At 41.6% G+C, this 25,893-nt stretch overlaps 2 protein-coding genes across 2 annotated transcripts; both read right to left on the reverse strand.

The window, feature by feature from the left end:
• Positions 1 to 633: 633 nt before the first annotated feature.
• LOC139931925 (uncharacterized) lies at positions 634 to 11,437 on the reverse strand. The gene is made up of 11 exons (XM_078285635.1): positions 11,331 to 11,437; positions 10,679 to 10,831; positions 8,375 to 8,480; positions 7,672 to 7,795; positions 6,790 to 6,901; positions 4,674 to 6,402; positions 4,441 to 4,610; positions 3,730 to 3,906; positions 2,685 to 2,847; positions 1,499 to 1,631; positions 634 to 800 (listed from the first exon to the last, which is right to left on the reverse strand). The coding sequence occupies exons 1-11, from the start codon at positions 11,393 to 11,395 to the stop codon at positions 634 to 636; spliced, it is 3,099 nt and encodes a 1,032-aa protein (XP_078141761.1). The 5' UTR covers positions 11,396 to 11,437.
• A 2,297-nt stretch (positions 11,438 to 13,734) lies between these two features.
• On the reverse strand, positions 13,735 to 25,455 carry alpi.2 (alkaline phosphatase, intestinal, tandem duplicate 2). Its single transcript, XM_071925568.2, has 11 exons — positions 25,374 to 25,455; positions 24,078 to 24,194; positions 21,655 to 21,770; positions 19,861 to 20,035; positions 18,699 to 18,871; positions 17,905 to 18,030; positions 17,337 to 17,406; positions 15,855 to 15,993; positions 15,223 to 15,413; positions 14,961 to 15,077; positions 13,735 to 14,018 (listed from the first exon to the last, which is right to left on the reverse strand). Exons 1-11 carry the CDS (start codon positions 25,453 to 25,455, stop codon positions 13,735 to 13,737), a joined length of 1,590 nt encoding a protein of 529 aa, XP_071781669.1.
• Positions 25,456 to 25,893: the final 438 nt, after the last annotated feature.

Here is a 25,893-nt window from a genome sequence, read left to right on the forward strand (position 1 = left end):
CCCTGCACAGTTTCAATTTCAAAATGCCATACATTCTCCTGACCTTAATTATTATTATTAACTACGCCATATCACTCAGTAGCTGTAAATTATTCTCCACAGCTACAGAATATGTGAGAGGGCATGGGGTCTACAACCATGAAATCACAGAAAATATGCAGTATGTATATTTGGATAGTACAACAACATTCTTCCATGCTTTTGAAAGCACTTTTGGGCAGTTTTCAAACTTATCAGGGAATTATCAAAATCTTTTGTCACATCTGAGACACATTTGGCCACATCCATCTCAACTCCAATACATATAGGAGCTACGTACCTATTTTAAAGGATGGAAATATTACCAGAGGAAGTGACGTGTGTGACAATCTGGGTTTTGGCCAGAAAAGACAAATCGGATTTCAATGTGTATAATGAAAACGCATTTAAATGTCAGTGTGTAAATATAATACAGCTACATCAACTCGGATACAAGACTCAAGAGATGTTTTTGCCAGGTGTAATTCATATATCTGTTACTCCAAGTGGAAAACTGTTTGGCCCAGGTTTGTGTTTTTTTACCTAAACCACAGAGTAGATAGTGGTGTTTTCCCCCCCCTGTGCTGCAGTTCACCCCCCCTCCAGCGGGGGTCGCTACTGTCTGATGTCTGCTGGTCTGAGCTGTCTCTCACCCTCGGCCAGGAAGATCTGCATGGCCCGGTACAGCAGGTGGACTCCCAGCTCCCGCTTCTTCTTCGCCTGCCAGTTGGACACCACGCCGTAGTAGTCCCCTCGCTTCTGATTGGTCAGCATCTTCAACCCTGGGAGGTGATTGGAGGATGAAGTGGCTTGTTAACAACTGGCTCGAGTGTGAGAATGTGTGTGAACACTACCACCACAGCTAATGTGAAATTTAAATTGCAGGAGAATTTACCTGCAGTAAATTACAAAATACCTCAAAATCACAAAGAAGTGCCATCCTAATATTAAGAATTTTTTTTTTATTCCAATTAACTATCCAAAGAAAACAATTGTTATCACTGCAACCTGCAGTAGAACCGTAACTGGGGCCAAAACAGAGAAAAAATACAAACAATTCTTCTAACAATTCTAATTAAATACATTCGGTTAAAGAGGAAACACTGGCGAGCGCTGCAATCTCACTTCCTTCTCCTCAATACTTAGAACAAAACGTAGACATTCACATGCTGGTGAGTCATGCTTGCAGAAATTATTAGATATTATTATGGCAGTAATCAGCAAAAGTGGGGCTGCCTGCTGTCGAAAATGTAATAGCCGTGCCTCACACAGTCGACCGGCAATATAATTTTAAAGATTAAAACGAACAGCCTCTAAACACATGGAGTCACATCAAAATACATGATTTGAGGGGAAAGGGGAATTGAAATTGTGATATTATTAGTAGTTTTCCAGTGGATTACGTCACTGATTACTACTTTAAGGAGGTAATCTAAAGCAACCCCCCCTCGCCGACCCCCCTCGCCCCTCCCGTACTCACCGATGGCGTCCACCATGCAGGCCTCTCTGGTGTAAGCCTCCACTGGAATGACGTTCTGGAAGCAGTGCAGAGAGATGACGCCCTGCTCCGCCCGCCACACCTGCAGGATGTGCTGCACTTTGGAGCACAGTTTCTGACACAGGGGAGAGTGGAGGCGGTGTTTTAAAATGAGTGTTTTACCCTTGGTGTTAGTTTTTCTTGGGGAGTTTTTCCTTGTCTTCCCTGAGGGTCCAAGGCTGGTGGTGCCAGGTAGGTTTTTGTCTTTATCTTGTGTCTTGTGCTTTGTTTTGTTTCCTTCCGTTTTATTTTGTTTATACACTGTATTGCATCATTTTGTTTTGTGATTGATTGTTGATTAGTTATATCTAGGTAGGCTTTGTTCTTTGTCCTTCGAGACATGCTATTGTGATTAAGGGCTATAGAAATAAACCGGACTTAACTTGACTTACCTCTCAATTTATTTTAATTCCCACACTTGCTATGTATGCATTTTGTTGTTTTTGTATCGTTCTCCTTGGTGAGTTTTGATGTCATTTGTGCCGTTGCCGTGTTGCATGCATGTAAGCTGAAGCTAAAGTGGAATCTATACAATTATATCCTATCGCCGTTTATTTCGATGCATATGCGCGAGCTCAGTCCACCTGACAGCCCTCTGTTCTGTCGGCGGAGAGAGAGACACAGACGAGCATGGAGGTTTCCCAGGGGCACGGTGCCGGCCAGTGCCGATAGCTGGGCGAGATTTCGGCGGGGGTCCCGATGCCGATGCGTCACCGGGTGTCCGGCGAACGGCGTTTTAGGCACCGATGGGTACCAGAGCGACCGGGGCTTGGATCTGGAGGATCAATGCGGGCCGTGGGCGCGGTGGAGAGGACAGCGGCGGAGAGAGGAGACGGGACACGCTGGAACGGAGATCAGTATGGATGTATGGACTATTATTCTGTATATTAACAGTCTACAGCGGAGTTAGTTACACCATTGGTCGGCACACCCATACACGGTCCAGCCATATACTAGGTTTTGACCTAGTCTTGTTTAATTAGAAGTGATTCCCTTCCCCTTGTTTTTCTTGTACTTTGCCTTCAGGAGAACCTAACGCCTAATTCTCACACCCTATTCAGATACCTCCTTTTGGAATGAAATTGTTTGGATAATGAGTGTGTATACTGTCCAGTACAGGCTGCCTTACCTTGGAGGTCTTGTCCCCTTTGAAGTAGTCTAAAGCCTCATACAGGTGGCTGTAGGGACGGGAGCGTTTGCCTTTGCCCACATAAAATATGGCGTTGATGAACGTCTGGAAACACTCCTGGACAGTCATGGTCCGACTGCGGAACGGGAGGTTTTTTGTCACTCTGAGAGGAAACAAAAAAAGAACATTTAATAATGCATTGAGAGAGTGAAAATATATATAATTTTTATTACTGGGATAACACACTATAAAACACAATCACATGTGGTTTTGGATAGTTCAAACTTGATGAGCAAACATAAACAACTCTCTCCTAAAGCTAGAGACAAGAGAGCAGGGACTATCTTGATCATTTTGTTAAAACAAATCCAGGAGCCAACAATGTGGACACAATCATAGTATACAGACTTATTTTACACAGAAAAGGGAACAATGGTTGCTTAATATTGGTGAAAAACTCTTGTTGGTGTCGATTTTCCAGATTTATACCTGTGTCTACTAATCTATAAAACCAGCCAATGAATTAGTTTTGTTAGTTTAGTTTTATTTCAGTTTACCACATCATAGAGGTGATGTGATAATACAAAGAAAGCAATAAAAAACACACATTTGCGGAGGTGAAATATAATTGCTTATAATTGCATCTCAACTTAGAACCACTGTTGACAATTTGCAGATTTTGTCGCAAGATTTGTTAACTTTTCAGATCCCATTAGCAACTTTATTTCTCAAAAGCAGCTAGTGACAAATCTAGCTCCTTTTTTCGGACCATGGGGAACAACATTAATATGTGGACTCTCAAAGCACTTGGTAACAAATCAATATGGCTGATGCACCAAAGAGGTCTGATGATCACATTGCTTCTCATACACAGCGTAGCCCCCTGCCTCCACTATGAGCAGGAGACTGTAGCAAATATATTTATATGCAAAAGTCAGATATAACGCCATCTGCCGACTTTTTGAGCAGCCAATAGCTAAAAGAGTTGGCAACACTGCTCAGAAGAAAACAAAAAGTCAAGCTGAGAAGCAGCTCAGGAACTGACCTTGGGTCCAGCAGCAGGTAGTTGAAGCTGGACTTGATGATTCCTTCCCTCCACTTTCTGTTCTGATCCGGTTGGTCAAACTGCTGGCACAGTGCCAGCTCGTCAGCGTGGCAATCAGGCAGCTCGAAGGTCCGCAGGGACCGGCACAGTTCTGGACTGTAACCCGAATCTACAGAACCAAAAAGTGAGAACACATGGAAAATCACTTGCTATGTTAATGACACCAATCATAGGCTAGTTTTTTATATACTTTATTCATGTTCCTCATATCATAGCCCAGTAGTTCTTAATTTATCATGCCCACAAACCCGAAAAAACAAGGTGATGCCTATTTGCGACCTGCTAACGCTGGTGGTGAACACCAAACAATGATTCTTATTTTGCCTTTTCAAGCTATTTTACCTCAGTAATTACTAGATGACAAATAAGGCAGCAAATATTGATTATTTCATAAGAAAAAGACATTAATTACAATAGTTAATCACATAATAACTATTGAATTTTGTATATTGTAAACATATTTTTCACATTCCATACATTTTCTCACGTTCCTCCCACCTCACCCCCAAATCAACCCCCAAGCTGAGGACCACTATCATTATGTAATCATAACCTAAGTCATATAAGTAATCAGTAATCAAGAACTTTTCATTAGGAACACAAGCATTACCGGTTTGTGGCTGGTCCAACTGCTTCTGCTGTTGTGTCGATTGGGAGTTTGACTCCAGCAACAGGCGGCACAGCTTTCGCATGTAGGTGGGCCGGGTGCGGGTGCTGATGGGACCTGGACTCTCACCCAGCTCCAGTAGTCTGTGTCTCAGCTCCTTGTCCGTCATCCCTTTGGTCTTCGGCAACGATTTGTCCTCCTCCTCATCCTTCTCCTCCTTCTTCAGCACCTTTTGGGGCTTCTGGTTCTCCTTTCCTTTGTCGTTCATCACGTCGACCCGCATGGAGCGCCAGTCGTAGAGGATGGTCTCGTCGCTGCTGGAGGCGCTCATGCTGGAGCTGAGCGAGGTGTTGGCTGTGGGCGGGACGTGGGTCTCAATGAGCTTGTGGCCCTCTTCGGTGTCGGTGTAGAGGTACTCCACCGGCTCGTCCAGATCTTGGATGAGCGGGCGCCCTCCGGGGGTGTAAGACAGGTTGGCCAGGTGCTGTGGCCGGCGGCAGCTCGACAGCCTGCTCATGCTATACCTGGGGGTGCATCCGGTGCCTGGGGTGCATGGAGGGTCGGAGTCTTCCCTGGACCTCCTCGGGGAGAAATAGCTGGAGCTGGATGAAGATGACCCGGAGTCGGGCTGAGAGACGCAGTCCTCAGTGATCCAGGCATCTTCATTTTTCGGGCTGTCCACTCGGTCCATCTCATGGGCACCTTTTACATTTTCCTTTGTTGCCTCATCCGTACTCGTCAGATCGTCTGTCAGAAACTCCCCTCCATCTGCAAGACCCTTTCCTTGCATAGCCAGAATAATCTCCTGGAGTTGTTTTTCATAGGCGTCTGTTGAAGAGTCTGCTTTTTTGTCCAGTACGAGTGTATCAGAGAAACTCTGTGAGTCAGCCACGCGCCTGGAGAGGATAAGGGTATCGTCTTGACTAGCGCTCACAATTGAACCAGCTCTGAGGGTGCTGGACTGTGTGTCCTGGCACTCTGGTGGCAAACTGTCTCCTCCTGTGCTACTCCCTGAATAGGACGGTGTATAACAAGGTCCATGTGGTAAATTGTAAAAGACATCATCGCTGCTCTGAGACCTGGGCGTGTGGCGGCGTGTTCGAACCGGTGTAGGCAGGGTGTGGTCAAACAGAGAAGACGTGGAGAGGAGGCTCTCTGGAGTTCTGCTGGTTCTCAGCGAGCATCGACTCAACCTCGAGCGTGTCCTTCCTGTTACAAAAGGACTCGGGGTCAGTGGGAGGTCAAAGTTGTCGTCCAAGGCAGCAGCTGCAACAGCTACTGGGGTGTGAACCATTGGCCTCACTGCCACCTCATCAACACCAGCTTCAGTTGCAGTATCCACAACATTTTCTTCAGGGCCACTACAAGCCCCAAGTGCACCATTGCTTGGGGATTTTTGGTCAGACAAGGTCAGCTTATCTATCATAGCTGGTAAATGCTCCACTCTTCCCAGTTTTGAATCTATCTGGGGTTCAGTTTTAACAGGTGGAATGTACCCATCCTGCTTTGTAAATGAGGAACCAGAGTCTGTAGATATTTGTGTCTCTTTGTCAGATTCAACACCAGCAGGTATCTCCTCCTCCACAGGAGGTGAGATCCGTCTGGAGTGCATGGAGGCCTCCAGAGCGCTGGTGTAATGGTCGCTCTCACAGCTGCTGTAGTGACTGCTAGTCCTACTGCTGCTACTGCCCCCTGAGCTGCAGGCCGGCTGCTCAGGAGCCTCCACCCCAACCATGTTTACACTTTCATCCTCCTTTTCATCATCACCCTCTTCCAACAGGAACGGACTGTTGACCGTTTTCTCCATGTCCTCTTCTGTGCTCTCGCTGCTCCCCCGGCAAAACACGTAAACGTGATCTGGTGACGTGACGTCAATCCCCTGCTGGGGTAAAACCGTGGCCATGCGTTCTGAATCCAGGAAGCCAGAGTATTCAGAGATGTTCAAAGGTGAGTTGTCAGGGCATTGTCCGGCCTCAATGGTTGGTTGATGTTTAGGAGATTCAGGGCTAAAAACAGGGAAATATTCATCTACATCCCTGAAACTCACGCTTTTACGACTTGCTCGCCTTGAAGGGCAAGCTGGGAGAACGTCTCTTTGGGAGAGGGAGACCCTGCCCTCAGTTGTTGTAGGATCTACATTTACTTTTGATGTAAACACATTGTCACCAGTAAACAAAACATCCTCCTGAAGAATTGGCATCGCAGGTCCAGAGCCTACTGCAGACATACGAGTGCTTGATAGTATGGAGTGACCCTCAGATGCCCAATCTGAATGTTTGCTCCAGTCTTGGCTGTGTTGCTCGTTAGTGTCCATATTGGAAAGTCTGTTATAAGGCATTCCTCTGCAACTTGGCCTGCCGTTAATGGTCGACAGGTTGAAAAAAGACGAGCGCCTTGTGCTGCTCATCGGGGCGTCCCCAAAGTCACTCAACATAGACAAGCGGGAGCTGTAGCTGGAGTCTGATTCGGGATAGCTGGACGTGTCCGTTTGGTCTGAATAAACAGCTGTGGAGAAAACAGAAAAGGGATATATAAAGTAAGACAGAGTTCCTACGAGGTGTCAAATTACCACCAGCCAGCCAAATGATGTGGCCAGTAGGTCTTTATACACTGCCAGACACTTTGGCAGGTAGTCAGCCATCGCCTGGAGGTTCTTTTTGATTCTAAAAATCATATTTGGCTGGGAAATTGGGAAACCTGGCACCAAACCAGGCACTGTTGATGGTGAACAAAAAAGTTTCCTGCCCTGGTTCCTACATATTTTTCAATGAATATTATATCGCACAATATCCATGATTAATATTGGTGAGTGTCTATGTTGAAATTCTGCAGGGTTTTTAGTGAAATATCTTATTTTGTTTTTCTTTTGATTAGATAAAATGATCACTTGGGACTAGGATGCAATAAGAAAATTTTGTATTTTGGTTATTATTCCTTCAAAAGGGTGACATGATCTGCCAGCAGCCAAGTTAAATGTTCAACACTTCAACACAACAAAAAAACAAAACATTATGAACATATCGCCATGCCATTTCCAAAACATTTTAGGTAAGTAAGTTTTCCAGGTCTGGAAAACACAACTTACAAAATTCCATTATTTTTGAGGTTTCCAATGATCATAGGAATGCTGATGAGAGTTTAAACAATGGTCTCAGACACATGAATTTGGTAAACAAGTGGGATTTTTAAGGGAAATTTTGGCCAAGTATCCCATAGCTGGGAATTTTAAGTGACTGACCCCAAACAAGCCAAAGCCTCATCAGAAAATATCTTACAGTATTGGAATTGAGGCAGGTCTTCATGTTCTGTGTCCTCTGAGCTGGTCTGGTACTCCTGAAGGAGCTGGGCACATTTTCGATTCTCCTGTTGCTCTGCCAGCTGTCCTGGTGTATTCCCATCCTGCACGAAGGAAGGAGACAACAGGAGTAAACCAAACTGCTTCAAATGTCAATATTTAGAGCCGGCCATTAGGGGATATCCTGTTAATAGCACTAAAGTTTCCTCTGTATTCACTCAGCTGTGATGAGGAACCATTGCAAGAACTCTAAACCCACTGCTACAGAAAATGTCAACTTAAAAATTACAGTAATTCACCCAAATGTCCCTATAAAACAGTGTGTAGTCCTAATGTTTGTAATTAAGGTTTTAATTATGTTGCAGTATCCAAAGAAAAACATTTTTACCACTGCAGTCTGCAGGACTATAATTGGAACAAACGCAAAAGCAAATCCCCCCCCAAACACCACAAACATCAAGTTACAGGGAAAACAGTAAGCTGGTTATCTATAAATACATAGATTATTGCATTAGCTTGTGCTGTGAAGTGTATGTGTGTAGGTGTGCATGGTGTGTTTAAAAATAAATTGCATCTAGTTACCCTCTTTACCTGTCTTAACCATTACTTTGACTCATTAGCCTTATGGAAAACGATTAGCAAAAGACTGACACTGAAGTAATGTTAAATATAATTCTTCTTACATGATCTTTGATGTTGGCGTTCCCTCCATTCATCAGGAGCAGTTTGAGGTTTTGATAACAGCCCCACAGTGCAGCAACATGAAGGGAGGTCAGGCCCTCTGAAGACCTGGGAGGAGCACATGAAAACCTCAGACTGGAAACAACGGGCCTCATGCAAGAACCACTCGTACGAACAGATTCGTTCTTAAATCATTCGCACCAGCGATTTAAGAGAACTTGCCGCATTCACCAATTTTCTCGTATTTACAATTTTCTCTTCGGTACGAACAAAATGTACGAGTGGTCCAGACCTGTCGTACGAGTCACGTACAATCAACCTGCTGTTCTCCAAAGCAAAAAAAAAACTTTGTTGTTGACTAATGGATTGTATCTCTGTCACTTTGAAGAAATTTTGAGTTTGAATATATAAATGACACTGTAAAGTAATGAATAATCATGTTGAGATTAACCAGTACAGTGGTTACAGCAACAGGAAAAACAGCAAGGGAGCACTGATGGCTTTTTCAAAAGAAGGTAGTGCGTAACTTATTTTACCAGAGCCGCATAAAATCTCATAAGTATCCATGTGGGTTAGTAGCCTATAAGTGCGCTCAATACAAAGACAAAACAAAAAACACTAATAATTGCCAGGTTATTTGACAAACACTCAGATGAGACAAAGGCAAGGTTAGATTGTATTGGGGGAAATACATTATAGAGGGAGATAAATCTGATTTCTAGGCTATTTTACTCCAGTTGCTAACTTTAATGTGGGTAAGTGCAAGTGAATCTAAATTTAGGTCTTATCAGGTTGAGGTGCAAGTCGCTGTCCAGGGCGACATCGCTGAACACCTGACAGCTATATCGCCAATTATGGCAGGTATAGGCCTATTCCTTCATCTGTCTGTGTAACGGAGGATTCCTCCTGGCCCTCCTGTTGCAGTCATGGATCGCCTTGCTTTTTGCATCTAATTTCATGTCAAGCCATTTCTTTTTTTATTTCTGTGACGGTGCCCTAACGACAAATCACTACAGTCCTATAACATTCCTATAATACTCCGATAGGGACTTAGAGTGTCTGTGGTACTCAATAGTGAGTTTATAGTGACCTTATCATGGTATTTTTGTCTTCTGTAGTATCACTATAATATTCCTATAGGGAATTATAGCTTTGTTGTGATATTTATTTAGTGTTCATCTAAAATGTATAGAAATACTACAGCTGTTTATCGCAAGGGAACGCACAAAGTTATTTTTCCCCATTCCTTGGCTTTAGCAGGGCCTTTGATTCCACTATTGAATTATATTAAATATTATATGCTTTGGTTGACTTATTTCTGATAGTAGGACTTCAATCTCAGAGCTGGTAGACTTCTCCTTAGTCTTCCTGTCAGTTTTATGAATGAAGCTTCCCTAACCTTATATGGCATTATTGGGGCGTCAATTATGCAAAATGCCATAAAAAACAACAATATACAACACAAAACACAAAACAAACAAACAAAAACAGACCCCAAAGACTTCAGCTATCCATCTTTTGTTCCATGCAGTTCTGTATTGTACAGTCTGACTGCTGTAGGCAGGGTTGCTGCTTTCAGCCTGTTTGTTCTGTACTGGACGTGTGTAAAATTGTTGCTGTTCTGTAGCAGTCTGTTTGTATTATCTGCTCTTGTCTGTGGGAGCAAGTCATGGAGTGGATGTTGTGCGTGTGTCATCGGTCAAAGAATGTTTAAAGTCGCAAGGAAACAGCATTTTGATGGTGTCTTGCTTCCATAATTTGACTTATTTCCAGTTGTAACAGGATGTTGGGGCGGGACACAACGCAGGGAGGCCCCGTTCAAAACTGTTCAAAAAGTTCAACAATGCTTTGTGCATAATCTTCACAAATTCAAATTCACCAAAATGAATAAATTCCACCCACTGGGATGCAACCATGGTGCCTCAGGAAAAGGGAACAGGGTTTTCGGGGGTGAACATCCAAAAATTCACCGATGTTGCCACTAGTGTCACTTGGAAAGTTGTGATGTTGCAAGTTTTATATGATTGGAGGGACAGCGGGGACAACTGTTCAAAAATATGTGGTGGGATTATTGGTTGGGATTTTGTATGCATGTCTACTGGCACACGATCAAGAAACCATGAAAAAAAATCAGAAATTTAAATTCTTCAGGAATTAAAAGTACTGGGATTTTGACATAAAAATACAAGAAAATAAAAATATTGTAATATTTGGCGTTTATTGTTAAATAGATAGATGTTATGATATAGAGAATTAGTTAACAAGGTGAAAAGTCTTTTTTCTATTCATTGTGATTTTAACCATACCTGACATTGGGGTCCGCTCCACACTGCAGCATCAACTTCAAGCAGCGCGTGTTCTTCTCAGTCTCTTTGCCAGCAGCCAGGTGGACTGCAGCCACTCCTTTACTACCAACCACATCAGGTCTGCCACCTTGAGACAGAAGCATCTGCACAGATCTGTCAAGGAAAGAGAGATCAGTTACAATCTATAATGGATTTGCATTAAAGCAGATTTGGTCTAAGCAAGTATTAGTGTAATGCAAATGAGCATGTGATATTCAGCATTCAAGTTATTTCAAGCATTGCTGCCCATCTGTGCTTTGTAGCCAAATAGAAAGGTCAATAATTTGGGGGTGTGACATTGCAAAATAACTGAATTAAGTGCACAATGTAGCGTTAAATGAACACATTACAGACCAAGGCATTCAAGGACTCAGAAGGAATAGCTTACAATTTAGCCAGGACAGGAAAATAACCCTAACCCTTTTCATCTATAGATAGTCTCTAAAAGTTACCAGGCAGTTTTACTGTTTTACCAGACGGAATAACTATAGTAAGACCGTACAAACGGTGCTTAGTTACCTACAAAACTGTCTAGTCGCGAGTGGTGATTTTCCACCCTGTTGTAGGAAAACATGTCTGGGCAAAGCCAAGATGAAAGAGGGATGCACATCACCTGGGGTCTCCATCGTTCACAGCTTTACACAGTTGACTTTCGAGTCTCCTCCTGTTTCGATCCATTATTATCCTTGTATCATTTAGTGTTGTATATCAGGATCATCTGAATTAGCTTATAGATCTGTGCAGCCGACATTGGCAAATCGAGGCTAGCTAAAAGCTAATTAGCGACAGAGAATAGGAAACCTATTTCTTGCACACGTCAAACTACATTTTCATATAGAGTTAGTCAGCAATACGCGTAATTCTCCGTTCTTTTCCATAAAAACCAGAAGCGAGATTTTGTATTTTCAAACTACAAAACAGCCAACATCACTTCATTGTTTACTAGCGTCATCTTTGTTTTCGAGGAAGCTTGCTATATTTTGGTCAAACTTCCCTCCAAGCACATCGACCCGCCTCTTTTTTCGCAGCAGGCGGATGTCCCGCCTACAGAAATCTTTGATTGGCTAAAACTGACACAACGCCTCCATTTTCACCAATCAGATGAGACGCTAGTTGAAAGGGAAGTATACGTCCTCCTAATCGATACTACTCGCCTAGTTTCTCCACCACTGTACTCAATCTGTATGGTGGATGGGTGTAGGCTACTATAAAGGAATAATTCAGGGTCAAGTATCAAAGCCATTCTTTTCCTTTCATCCAGTTTCAACAGCAAAATGTGACGGGACTATAACAACAGTTATAGGAAATTCAATGGCAACAGTTTTCATGTACCAGCTCTTGCACCCTTGAGGCCTTGCAGCATTTCAGAAATATACAGTATATACCTAATATATAGACATTTGGATGAAATAATGGGTTGCACACCTCTTTTAGTTTCTCTGATCTTGTTATCATTTCTTGGAGATACACTTGCATTAAATGACAATCAAATAAAGATCAAATATTTGCTCAACTAGGCTAGATGACATTTTGCAAAAACAGATTTTTGTCTACTCGAATGCATTCTATAGTGTTCTATGTCATTTTAAGATGGTACTAAAATACTAATACACTGCATGAGGTTACCGGTATCAGAGTAGAAATGGATATTATCTTTGTACTAGTTGACACTCTACGCTGAATGACTTTACCACAATCCTAACTGAATTAGGAAAACAATAACAGAGGAGATAGAAAGTGCCTTACTATTACATTTTAACAATGGCATTTTGCCCATGTTTAGAGTGAAGAAGGGGTCTGAATGGAGGTCAACAAAAGCTTGTTTGAATTGAAATGAAGAGGCACTCATCAGCTTGTTATAGACCAGATGGGCTGTTAGGAGAGGTGTGTAGGCACAGTCAACATACAAAGCTTTTATATCAAGGGTGTAGAGCTAGTGAAAATCAAGTTGAAATGCCATTACAGTGAGCTAACATGCTACTAGACAATTATTATTACTACTTTTTTTTTAGCCAAGAGACATTCACCTTTGGACAAGATGATTGGCATCTCTGACTCAAATCTGATCTTACATATAAAACAGCATAAGACATCTTAAAACATGAAACTATCTTTTAGCCATTATCAAAAGGCTACATTTTTCTAATGCTGTTGAATCTTTGAGAAATATTACCATTGGAAAATCACGTTTATTCAAAATACATATAAATAAGCTGTACAGTGGGAGTGTAGGAAGTCATACATCCATGTTACAATAATAGTTGTGTTTCAATATACATTTCACAATAGGGTAATCTGAACAGGTAGATACAGTATTTTCCTGAGTGGCAGTGCTGTGAAAGATGTGCGACTATACAGCGCTAAACAAGTGCATACAGAGCAGAGCGGGTCAGAGGCACTGGCAATGTTTGAAGAGACAAAATCTTCAAGATGGGAAACATTGAATTACACATGTGATCAGGTTCCACCTGCAGTCAGACTGGTTTTCACATGTACAGCAAAACTGATATATAACAATTTTGAAGGTGACGTCAGCAAAAATGGGACCTGCATTTTTTTTTCTTAGTGACGGATACGGGTGGAGATGGTGATAAAAAATCTTTTTACCATCGTTGGTGAGTCCAGCTTTCTCAGGACAGAGCGCTCGCTCCCTCGCTGTTTAGGAGAAAGTTTTGCTTTGAAAGCTTTTGCCTATAAGTTTTAATTCGCCACCTCCTGTGGGCTGAGAATATTTCCCACCAGTGATCATGTCTGACACCTGAAATGAATTTGGGCAAATACGGCGAATCTACATTGTCACAAGTTGGAATTCAGACTGATAAGAGTGTATTTTTACATTAAATCCTTGCCTAGTGCAGCTTTAAGTACATTTTTCATGAATCTAATTCAGCCACATATCACACATATAGAAATACAATCTAAGAATAACTGCTTTTTTGACCAAAATAGTCAGTGGAGACCTTATAATTCCAAGGTCAGATCAAGTCAAATTCCAGGGAGTCGGTAGTGTCTCAGACTCAGACAGGGCGGAGGGAGAGGAGGGCAAGCAGGAGGCCCATCAGGAGCAGCAGCAGGCTGGGGTGGATGGCTCCGGCGTGGCTCTGCTCGGAGGGGTCGACGGTGCAGGTCGTGTAGGGCTCCAGGCAGGCGGCGTACGCCATGGCGTGGGCGATGTAGTTCTGCTCCTGGACCCCGTGGAAGAGGTGTGCCATGGGACCTTTGGCGAAGATGGCCACGTCCTCTATGCCGTGGGTCTCTGAGTCTCTGGGGACAGGAGCCTGCTGACGGTAATCGTCACCCGCTGAGGGAGGAGGGGGAGAAATGAGGATTAGAATGGCTCTAAGAAATCTCATCCCTCAAAGGGCATAATGACATGCCGAACAGAATTCAACAGTTGTATGTTATCGGTTTGTTGTTATTTGTGGCTGGAAAGAATGAGACAGGGATGTTTTTTTGGTTTGTAGGTCTTCAAGTTAGACCCTCTTCAGACTTGGGTCAAATACCATTTGCAAATAACTCTTAATATTTGAAGAGCTCTTGTCCAAAATGCTATATATCTATTACAGAAAAACAAAAAAATTCTCTCAGATTTCTCAACTTTAGAGGACACGTTCAGTAAAAGTGTTATCACTTTGTCAACCAAGGACTTAAGTTACTTACTGTTCTTTAAAAGGTACCAACATTTGTTTTCAGTTTGTGTTGGCAATCATTTTGTGAGTGTAAAAGTATAACTTCTTTTCAAATAGTGTATATGTCATTTTGGAACAAAGCTCTTCATTTTGTTTTGACCTGCTTTTCATACCAGCTGGTCACTAACATTTAGGCCATCCTGTGGCCTTTTAGCTGATCCCTTTTAGCTCTTGTCCAGAGAGACTTATAGTGAGTGAGCAGGTAGGGGTTCAGTTTCAGTTTGACAGGACACATGGCTTTTGTGGGGATCAAACTTGTGACCTTTCGGTGATGGGACAATATGGGACGATGTGAGATTCCATCCTGCCCCATTAGAGGGATTTGTGCTTCCATAACTACCATCAGCATGAGCGCAATAAGTTTTACTCCAAAGTTATTTACCATGCAATCTGTGTAAAGTTTCCTCTAAGACACTCAAGTAATATTCAACTGATTCACTTCTTCAATGTGATTCCACTGTAGGTGTCCAGTTGCACCACAAGATGGCGCTACCACATTACCCCAGCTTCTCTAGAATGCTAATCATGATGGCTGTATGGAGGGCTACACTTACATGAAATTGACTCATTCATATCTGGGCGAGATCCATTGACAATCTGGTATCCTGGTCCATTTCCATACACAGCAGTGGTGAAGTGCTTGTTGTCGGTAGCCAGTTCTCTGGACACTCCTTTAAATCAGAGGACAAAATGTTATCTAGAGGTTTGTTCTGACTTGGACAATCATTTGTGACAGAAACCCCTCTTCCTTGATTTAAACGTAAACTGCCGTCAGCTGTAATCAAATGACAAATGAGCTGTATGTGTGCGTTTTACCTAAAACCGGGTTTCCTCTGGCAGAATATCCTCCGAAGGCGAAGACGTGGGAGTGGTCAGCGGTCACCACAGACAGGGTGTCCAGCTCACTAGTGAGTTCAGCCGCCCGTCCGATCGCCCGGTCAAACTGCACCGCCTCATAGAGGGCTCTTTTGGCTCTGCCCCCATGGTGACCGTGGTCAATTCTCCCCCTTGAAGTCCAAAAAAACACACTGACAAATAAGCATGAGTAATAATGTCCCTGCCCTTAGTACTTTTGAACAGATTTAAATTAGTCTTTGCAACTCTCATTTCTGTTCGATTTATTCAACATAAATCAGTGTAGTACTGGTGTCCCACTGGAAATTTGAAAAGTCCAATGATCTTGCAGTAACTGAAGAGTTTCCAAAAAGAGATACGCACTATTTGAAAACTGTGACCCCACCAACAACATGATTACTGGTATGAACATAAAAATCACCACTGAATGAATCACTCGTGAATCACCACTGAGGTTTTGTTTGTTGTTTTTTTTCTCAAATGGATATACTGCATTATGGAATAAAAACCCTTCAATTCTTCCCTGAACGGCCTGTACTTTCTGCCGTCCTGATGTGGTGATGAGCCCAAGACCTACAGAAAAACAATTATACTCATCTTCCACAAAAAGGAAGAATCCTCTGGGGTTCTTGCTGAGAATCTTGATGGCTTTCTCCATCATCTCGGTGAGGGAGGGGTCCGTGTTGGGATTGCGTTCCAGCTCGTAGCGACAGTCTTTGGGCTCAAACAGACCTAAATGTGTCGAGAAATTGGAAGCCGCTGCATGAGGAACTACAAAACACGAGCCAATCGGTGGGTGCTTTTACCCAAAGCCCTTCAGGGTATCAGGAGTCCATACATTTTTGTTTCCTGCTTCACTTGGAATAATAATAATAATAATAATAATATATATAGCACTTTTTAAAACAACAAGTGCTTTCCAAAACTGTTTGGGTTTGAGTACATAGAACAGAAGACAGGAGTAGATTAAAAATGAAACCAAATGAAACCAGACTTGAAGATAAGATAAAGCTGCACTAGGCAAGATTTTTACATAGAAATACACCTGTTTTATTACTCTAAATCACAAATTGGTTGTCCCATCCCCGCTAAATGAGACCCCATAGTTTACCCTACTTGCCCAAATAAATTTCTGGTGTCAGGTTTGGTCACTGGAGTGAAATATTCTCTGCGCATAAGAAGCGACAAATTTAAAGTTACAATCGAAATACAAAACTGTCCCATAAACAGCAGCGAGTGAGCGCTCCGTCCACAGAAAGCTGGACTCACCAACATTGCTGCCAAAAGATTTTTTTAGAGAGTTTTTACAATCCCCACCCCTACCAGCCACCAAGAACAAGAAATGTCAGTCCAAGGAGTGTGCAATTTGACTGACATAATGTTACATGATTTTCTTGGTCATGAAGTCCTTCAAACTTCCAGTTATCTCTCGCTGCCAGAGTGTGAAGTTGCCTAGAGCAGCTTTAATTCTCTCCATCAGTAATTTCTTATTATGGGTGAAGAGTAGCAGCCAGGCAACTTCAGAGGGAGAGGATAGAAGAGTAATGCACTTTTTTTTTTTTTTTTTTCACCCTAGTCAAACATAGGCAGTGCGCTCCTAGCCTTGTTCTAACCTGTAGCCGACTCAGTATCTGCAAAACATCGTTAAACAGTCTGTACAGAACCAGGGCTAATTAGCTGACTGGTTCAGATATATATTGCATCCTGGTTAATGATTCTTTACTTATGAATGGCATCTTTTACAACTCTCCAGGAAACAGTAAAATTGATTGGTAAAATCTGTAACATTGAACACACATTGATACTGAATGCTGTACTGTATATGCAGAGTGATATGTATAGTCCACTGTATATTCTCTATCTTGAATTGTGAGGTTTCACTATATGTGAGGTCCTTTTTAACTTTATGAAGTACTGTTGTCCTTGTATCATGTGTGTCAATATGTACTGTGAGACTCTGGAAAGTGTCGATATGTTTCTCCGTCAGTGTCACAGAGACAAATACGTGTACATTTGTACAATTGTGATTGGTGAATGAACTGATTCTGATTCTGTTGATGCATCTGAATTCTTACCAATCAGGTAGTCTGTCTTCACAGGATCGACGGCATCAAACTCGGCCTTGTTCCACACATATTTAGCATTCTGTGGGCCGCAGATAAAGAGGAACAAACACTGTTAGGGATGCAGCTCCAAGCAACTTCTGAATGATTGATCTGCAGTAAGGTGGGAAGGGTGGTATTTTTTAAATAATGTAGTGTTCTCAAACTGATCAGAAAAAACATTAGGTTTTTTTTTATTTTGGTAACTCGGGAGATTGTACATTTATCTGCAACTCATCCACAAAATCTCCCATAATCAGCATTTATATGGAGCATTTATAGTTTCAGAAAAAACGTTTCTGAGAAAAAATGTTTCCTGGATTAAAAAGAGGCCGACTTTTTGGGAATCTGGCTCATTGGCTACTTACTTTTTACATGTTACAAGTAATCCACCAAAATTATCTGTTGTATCTCTGTCTGTATATTAAGTGATTTCAGTTATCCAGAGTTGGTGTTGTTTTTTTTGGGTTTTTTTTGTCACATAAACGGTAAGTTTTCCCAAAAAGTTGGTGTAGTCCTTTAGCATGAGCATAACATTTACTTTTTTGTTCTTGAGCCACTCAGCTACGAGATCCACTCCATCGTTACGGTCTCCTGTATAGGTCGGATACTCCGGGTCCGGTGTGGTTCTGGGAAACATGTACTGACGACCTCCACCAAGAATCACCTGCGCCGAGAGACATGATGGCCAACAGTTCATTTACATTTCATACATTTTAAGCATTTATCAGATACTCAGGGGTTCAGTGTCTTGTACAAAGACACTTGACAGTATAAAGACAGCATACACAGCTGTTGGCAGACACACTGACTGCTGCAGTGATCGAACCTGTGACCTTTCAACCTGCTGCCCCTGCAGTTTATTCTTTATGTGTGTGAAACATGTTTCTACAAAGGACATTTACACACCGAGGGATTTCTGGGTAATATGTGAGTGTTGAACTATTGTTTTGGATGTTAGTTTTGACATACGGTGCTACTGATATTGCTAAGTAATCTTCTCATTATGAATACCTAGTGATGTTTCCATAGATGAAATTACCATATTCTCTTCCAAACCTGACACAAATTATCCTTGTAGATGGCCTATGGGAATACTGTCATCAGTCTTGAAGGAGCCATAACTTTGCAGTGTTTTAGCCTTTGCCTTAGCCTTTTCATTCTACTTCTTCATGATTCTTCTTAATCATATAAGTGATGTAATGCTTAGGAGAACTGCCTTGATCCACATGTGCCCTCCAGCCGCCTGAGTCCTCCACCCCCCCTTCCTCCCCCCACCCTATAAATCATTATTAATAGTCTGTCCCTCCAGGCTGAAGACCTTCTTCATCTTACATTTATCTCTACGTTGTGGACCAGCTGGTAGGCGACGTCGTGGCAGCCATTTTTGATAGCCTCTTCGGTGAGGTCAGAGTCGGAGTACCAGCCTCGGTTGGCGGTGTGAGCGTAGGTGGCCCCGGGGGAGGCGTGCTGCACTCGGGTCGTCGTGACGATCCCCACCGATTTCCCTGAAACACACAGAGGAAGGACAGCAGCTCTGATCACAATGTGGACATCTTTATTCTTTATTCTATATTCTCTATCAGGATCCCAAAAAGCTGATGCCTCAGTGTGCGCTTGTCTTCCAGGGCTTTTAAAGATTTTAAAACTCAGTTGACATTGCAAGACAGATAGACATGGATATTACAACATAAACATTTACAGAAATTCAACAAACTACGAGGCAATCCTAAAGGTGATCCACCACTGTTGAGTAAGGATGCAAGACTATTTAAAACATATTAAAGCCAGATATTAGACATGGGAGATGCAAGGTCTGTTAGATCAATGTTTTCAAGTCAACTGGTTAAACATGCAGATGTCATTTCAGATACTTTTTAAATGTATATTTATGTTGTATTTATGCGATTTGGATCAGGAGTGAATTCCACTCTGTAATTCCGATATAAACAGTTCTTCTCATGAGATTTGTTCTTAATCTTTGTCCTTTTTAAGCACTTTCAAATTAAATTCTTTCAGCATTCAACCAATGGCAAAGGTATTCATTGTCTGGGTGTGTGCCTTTTATATTCCATTAACATGAAATATACCATATTACATTTATAATTACACGGTTTTGTTTGCTTTCTCTTGTTTCTATCTGTATTTAAATTCCTTTGCTGCTCTGCCAAGCACTTTGTGATGAACCTGTTTTCTTAAAATAAAAGCTAAATAAATTAATTTGACTTGATTTAGACAAAGAAAGCCCAAAGTAGAACAGTTCCATATTATGACCATAATTTCCATAAGAATCTTTGTTCTTAAAGGGACAGAAGTTCGGGTAACACAGTGACCTTATTCCAGTGTTTTAACCTGTGTACAAAGCTGTAAGTACACAATAATACTGTGCTGTGTAAATACTTCATGTACAAGGTCCTAACAAAACAATGTAAGCACAAATATTACAAGCATAAATACACTGGAATGAAAGCACAGTGTAAAGTAAAGCGTTGCCTACCTGACATCTTGGCGTGGTAGAGAACAGACTTGACCTCGTTACCGAAGGTGGCGCTGCAGTTGTACCTGGGCGTGGCGGCGGTGACGCCCAGCGTGCCGTAGTTGGCCTTCACGCCGCATAAGTACGCTGTGGCTGTCCCGGCGCTGTCTGGCATCTGCTGGTCCACGTTGTACGTCTGCAGGCAGCAAACACAGTCAAACACACGTATACAATATTCAAATTCATTATTGAAATATTCAGTATTCTAGGCAGTTAGTTAATGCAACTTACACCGACTTACAACTGATCTGCGGACTCTGGTGACAATTTCAAAAAGCAGCTAAAGACTCATGTGTTCGGGCTGGCCTTCATTTAGCCTTTTTTTGTTTTTATGTTTTGTTTTTAGGTCTTACTGTTTTTTTTTTTTACTGTTTTCTGGTCTTTAACTATTTTACTCCTGTGAAGCACATTGTGACTTTGCTCTGTGAAAGGTGCTATATAAATAAGCTTTACTTACTTACTGAATAAGCTTATATGCCTAGATTGCCAATATTACAAGCAATGTGCAAGGGTCAGGACATATTCAGTGATCCTATAAGACAGCCAGTCAAAACTGTAAATACAGGTCTGTTTAACTCCAGTCATCACAAACATTACAAACCTTTCTACAGCCTGGAAACACATGCTAAACTCATGTCTGGCTCACATACTGTCAGCCCTTGCATCAAAAGCTCAAACAATGAATTCCGTAAGCAGCCTTTCTACAGCATCAAAATAATGCAAACCTCATGTCTGGCACACTGCAGTCAGACACTGTCAGTCCTTACATCAAAAGCTTAAAACATAAATTTCAGAGTGGAAAATGGCCTTTCATCCAATAAATCTCTATGTAAACAAAGCCGTACTGGTTCTGGGTGAAGACGTTTGTGGCCACAACAGATGAAAAGTTGTTTGAATCCTTGTTTAACCAGACGGTTTGAGAATAGTCTCAGAAAGGATTCAATTTTCAAACAGTTTGTGTATCTGGGACAACCCATATTCATCATTCACTCACTTCATCATTCACTTTAACAACATGTTCATATCGTTAAATGCCTTTACTGAATACTCAATTCTGATTGACCAAGAAATTAGCACATTCTGAGGTCTGTTGATTCTGAATAACGGGCCGATGTTTCGTGTAAACATGTCACTCCAGAGTCAAGAAGTCTGGTCCATATTGCTGATTTATAATCAAATTAACTGGTGTCACCTCATACCAAAACCCTAACCCTACTGTAGACTGTCCTGCTGGACTATATATATATATATATATGTATTTAAATATTGATTCTTGCAGCACACCAAGTATCTAGAAAAAGTTCCTTTATTGTACAAGAGATAAAAAGAAGAAGCAGGAAGCGAAACATGTTGTTCGCCCCTAAACTTTTTGTCTTGTGTAAAATAAAGGAACTTTTTCTAGAGACTTGGTGTGCGAGGTGGGCAAGATTCAATAATTTGCAACAGTGGTTTTTCCTGCACTTGCCATCATCCTAAAAAACATCTTTCAGTAGTGTAAGGGTTGATCAATTTTAGTTATACATGTAAAGTTATATGCAAGTTACTTTGGCTTGTTTCATGTCAAATGATTATAGCTGCGTCCCCTACATAATAAGATGAGTCAATATGTGACATTCTTTACACGTGTTGTATTAGAAAGTACAATAAACATTTGTTATCCCAAACTACACACATGCATGTGTTGAAAATTACACATCCTCTTGTTAAAAGTATGAGTAACTTATTTAGCGGCCCGGGGCAGGTGTGCGGTCTGACCTTAGATAACGCCAGGTAAGGGAAGGTATCCATGACCAGACTGGTCTCCTCTCCAGACTTTCCTGCCAACTGGCCTTTGAGGATCCGGGTGGCGGTCACCGTGGGCACGCCCATACCTGCAAACAGGTGGAAACACACCTGAATGTTAGATAACATCGGCCGGGGAGCGAGGAGGCACAAGCTGGCCTTTGTGCCCTGTGACCCCGCGCCTGTAAGACCGAGCTGATGTGAGAATTAAAAGACGGGCGTTGACATCATGTGAGGTATTTACGATGCTGAATTTCACATGTTGGAAATGTTTTGTTCCCAAAGGAGAAAGAGTGGCGACTCTTTCAAAATGATTGGTTGCACACAATTCAAGAAGTATGGTACTTTTTGAAGAAGTAGTAGTTGGTAACATAAGTTCTTGGTTGGCAACATTTTTACAACATTTGTATTATAACTTTTAAAGACTGGATCTTTAATCTAATTTAATTGAAATCATTTTAGAGATGCTGAGTGATGAAGTTAATGATTTATTTTCTTCCAAAAGGCAAACTCTTCTTATACTCAATGGAAGCAAGATGATAGAGAATAAAGCAACTGCAGTAATATTCCATCTGTCTTCTCCTGTACACACTTGAGTATACTCTCTTACACTCTGATGAACATTTTATGATCCTTATCTGTGCTCCTCCTGTAAGCAACTTTAAGTATTTATGATAGATTCAGATTAGATGAAACCTTAGACAATCATCTCTCAGCACACAAATTACATCTAATGAAGTAGGTGAAAGGGGAGTTAGGTCAAAAGAAATTACCTATTTTTGCCTTGACCACATGTTTTTCAAGGCATTCAGAGCAATCATCAACTTGACCATATAAAATCAGATTAATTAGACCCTTGAATGTCATCAAAGCTAATGCGAAAAACTGGTTGGTTGTAACCGCACACTCAAGGCCCAGGACAGTGGATTCAATGCAAAAAAGGATCTTTACTGAAGACCATGATGATGTGAACATACAGCTTCAACAGGCTGATAAAGTCTTGAAAGTCTTGAAGTTCCTGGAGACAAGTTACCTGTATTTCAAGCTTCACCTGCTGTGTACTGTGGCATCAACACTGACTGGATGGTTTTAGTAGCGCTGATAGAGATCATCCCGCCTAAATGTAGTGTAACATCACCACTGGGCCTTTCACATCAAGAACTTAGCTATTTGTTTTCATAAACGTGTCAGTCATGGAGTGAGCAAAAGTTCCTGGCCAACGCACACACTGATCAAAGCTTAGCTCCGCCACTATCAGTGTGATAAAATATGGAGTGTGTGGGACGTGTGTGTGTGTGTGTGTTTGTGTTTGGGTCAGTAGGGTGTAGGCTGCTGTAAATGTCAACCATAAATCCATAATTTGCTTATAATATGGTAACTTGGGCTGAATATAAATATATTGCCAAATAGTTGTTCTTGGGTCATGGGGTTTTATAGAAGGCAGTAAACAGCAGTAACTACTTGAAGCGTGTTTTAAAGGTTTGAGGTCATGGGGTTTAGATTTCATATCAGCAAAAATGATCCCATAAAGGCTTTTAAATGATATATACAGTCCGCTTCAGTAGCAAAACATTTTTTGTTTTGACAGGAGGTAAACTTTGAATTTTTTTTTTTTCAGTATCACTACTATGTTTACATATCTTCGGCCTGGTGGGGAAGAATCCTCCCTCTTTACCCCGTTTGCACCCCAGCCTCTTCCTCAGGGTGCGATCACACCTACAGTTATTTTTCTTTGGTCCGAGCCGCAGTGGAAAAATTTGCTTTGTTGCATTTTGTAATTGTTTAGTTTAGGTTCACACTGGCCAATTACAAGTGAACCAGGGTTTGTAAACAAAAGTCACATGACTCACAAGTAGCTTGTTTATTGGACAGAGTTTTAGTAACCTCTCTGTCATCCTGCCAGGTTGGAGAATTTGGCAGCGGGTGAGAGTCAAAACATGCTGATTCCAGTTCCTGTGACTTTAACTAAGCATGATGGACTTGTCTGCACCTTTAATTGATGTTCATACAAGTTAAGAACACATGAAGAGATAGCTGAATATGAGCATCAGTCCAGACTTCATTTTGTTCTACTAGGCTTTCCATGTATGAGGAACTGCTGGCTATTAGATGTCAACATCCATCTTCTAATACCCATAAACCCTTGTGTTTTGGGGTTGTTTCCTGTAGTTAATTTGAATTACGTTCTCACTCCTAACAAACAGCACCGCAGTTCTCTTGGACTGAGACTTGCATTTCCTCAGTTACTTTAATTTACTTGGTTATTTGGTGCCACCCAAGTTCGAATGGCATTGTTCCCACCAGGCCAAACGAACAGAACTAAAGGAGTAAAAACTCCAGTTTGAATAAACTGGTTCCCAACACGCTTGGTGTGAAAGCCTCTGTCTCAGACTCACCGTCCCCCAGGAAGAGGATGACGTTCTTGGCTTTGTGCTCGTTAGGCTTCATGTTCAGCGCGCTGTGCAGCGCCTGCTTCGCCTTGTTGTTCCAGTAGCTGGCATGGAGCTCTTCCTCTGAGGAGAGACAAGACAGAGAGACTTACAACAGATGGACAGGTAGGGGATTCAGTGTTTTACTCAAGCAGACATCAACAGGACACATGCTGGACACATTAGCTGGTGTGGGAATCACACAACGGGACAGTCTCTCTCACCATCCAGCAATGTCTTATTAGATGTATCTTACTTTTACATTTTACATCTACATTTCAGGCAGACATTCATACCATCTAGGAATAGTAATCAGATTACTTTTTTGTAGTAACGAGTAACTTAACACGGTATCTGATATAGGTTAGCTGGTCAGAAAACTGACCCACATGTAAACTTCAGTAATTGGAAATACTTAATGCATTAATTTGAACTGCTCAAAGGAAAAGGTATCCCGCAAGTTATGCATTGTGGACAAACGCCTGTCAACTGCAAAGAATAGCACTTCAAATTTAAAAAAGCATTTGCATAATAAACACAATACAACGACAGTTGAGAAGAAAAGTGGGTAACTTGAAAGTGCTCAAACGAGTTACTTTTAATAAAGAGTAACTATCTAAAGTAACTGGTTGGAATTTAGGAGCAGTAACTTTCCCCAACACTGTAGATGACTGACATTACAAGCAACCTATGATAAGAAGTGCAAGGGTCAGAGCCATAATAGAATGAGAAGTGCTTGGAAAATAAATAAAAGAAACAAGAGAGAGGAAAGACTCTGATATTGTGCCCATGTTCAGTCATCTAATTCAATTGTGGGCCCATTTTGTCTAAGCCTTTTTGTCTGTTATGTTATTGTGAAAGTGGTTCTAAAAGATTTATGGGTGTGATTTATTGAGTGAGTTTTTTACAACTGTATTTTTCTGCAGCCTCAGTAGAAACACAAGTATGATCAATAGAATAAAAAAAAGGTCATTGCCAGTTAAGAAACAATATATTGTTGCTGTCTGGTAATAACTGCAATTTCGGTTCTTTTTCTTTTGTCACTTGAGTTGAAAGTCTACATGACCATTTATACTATATATTAAGTGAGTTTCATGACCGCTTGGGCCTTTGAACTCTGCTTGAAACCCAATTGTATAATTTCCACATGACATGGGCATCAGTGAGAAAGGCAGCATTCTTTTTTCTTCCTTCCTGAAACACACAGTTTTTGCAGATACATTGTTCTTTGTCCAACAACAGCAATATGTGACAGAGCCTTACCTGAAACAGAAAAAGCCCAACTCCACTCCACTGAGAGGAAAAGCAGTAATCCAGTAAAGATGAGGTTGTGTTTGCCAGCCATGTTTTTGGCTATATGTGTGTGTGTGATAGTGACATTAAAAGGTAAGCTGGACCACAAGCTGCGGTCCCTTTATAGCTGCAGACAGGGAGCAAAGGGCACATGGAGGAGCCTTACTGGGTGAACGAGAGGTTACTTACAACACACACACACGTGCCACACACACACACACACACCCACACACACACACACACACACACACACACACACACACACACACAAAGGACAGGAGCAACCTAAATTGCGCCTTGGCATCTGAAAGAATACAGCAGGATTTACATTTTTCATCCACTTATCCAATATTTCTTGAAAGTGGCATGTGACATGAGCACTTGTAGTTTATTATGATGTGTCATGTGACAGTTTTATATCATGCATACCAAATTCACAAGGAATGACTTCAAGCCTGCAAATGTGGGTTTCCTGCTCAGATAGAGAAAC

This window comes from Centroberyx gerrardi, chromosome 9 (assembly GCF_048128805.1).
Source record: "Centroberyx gerrardi isolate f3 chromosome 9, fCenGer3.hap1.cur.20231027, whole genome shotgun sequence".
Taxonomy (NCBI): Eukaryota; Metazoa; Chordata; class Actinopteri; order Beryciformes; family Berycidae; genus Centroberyx; species Centroberyx gerrardi.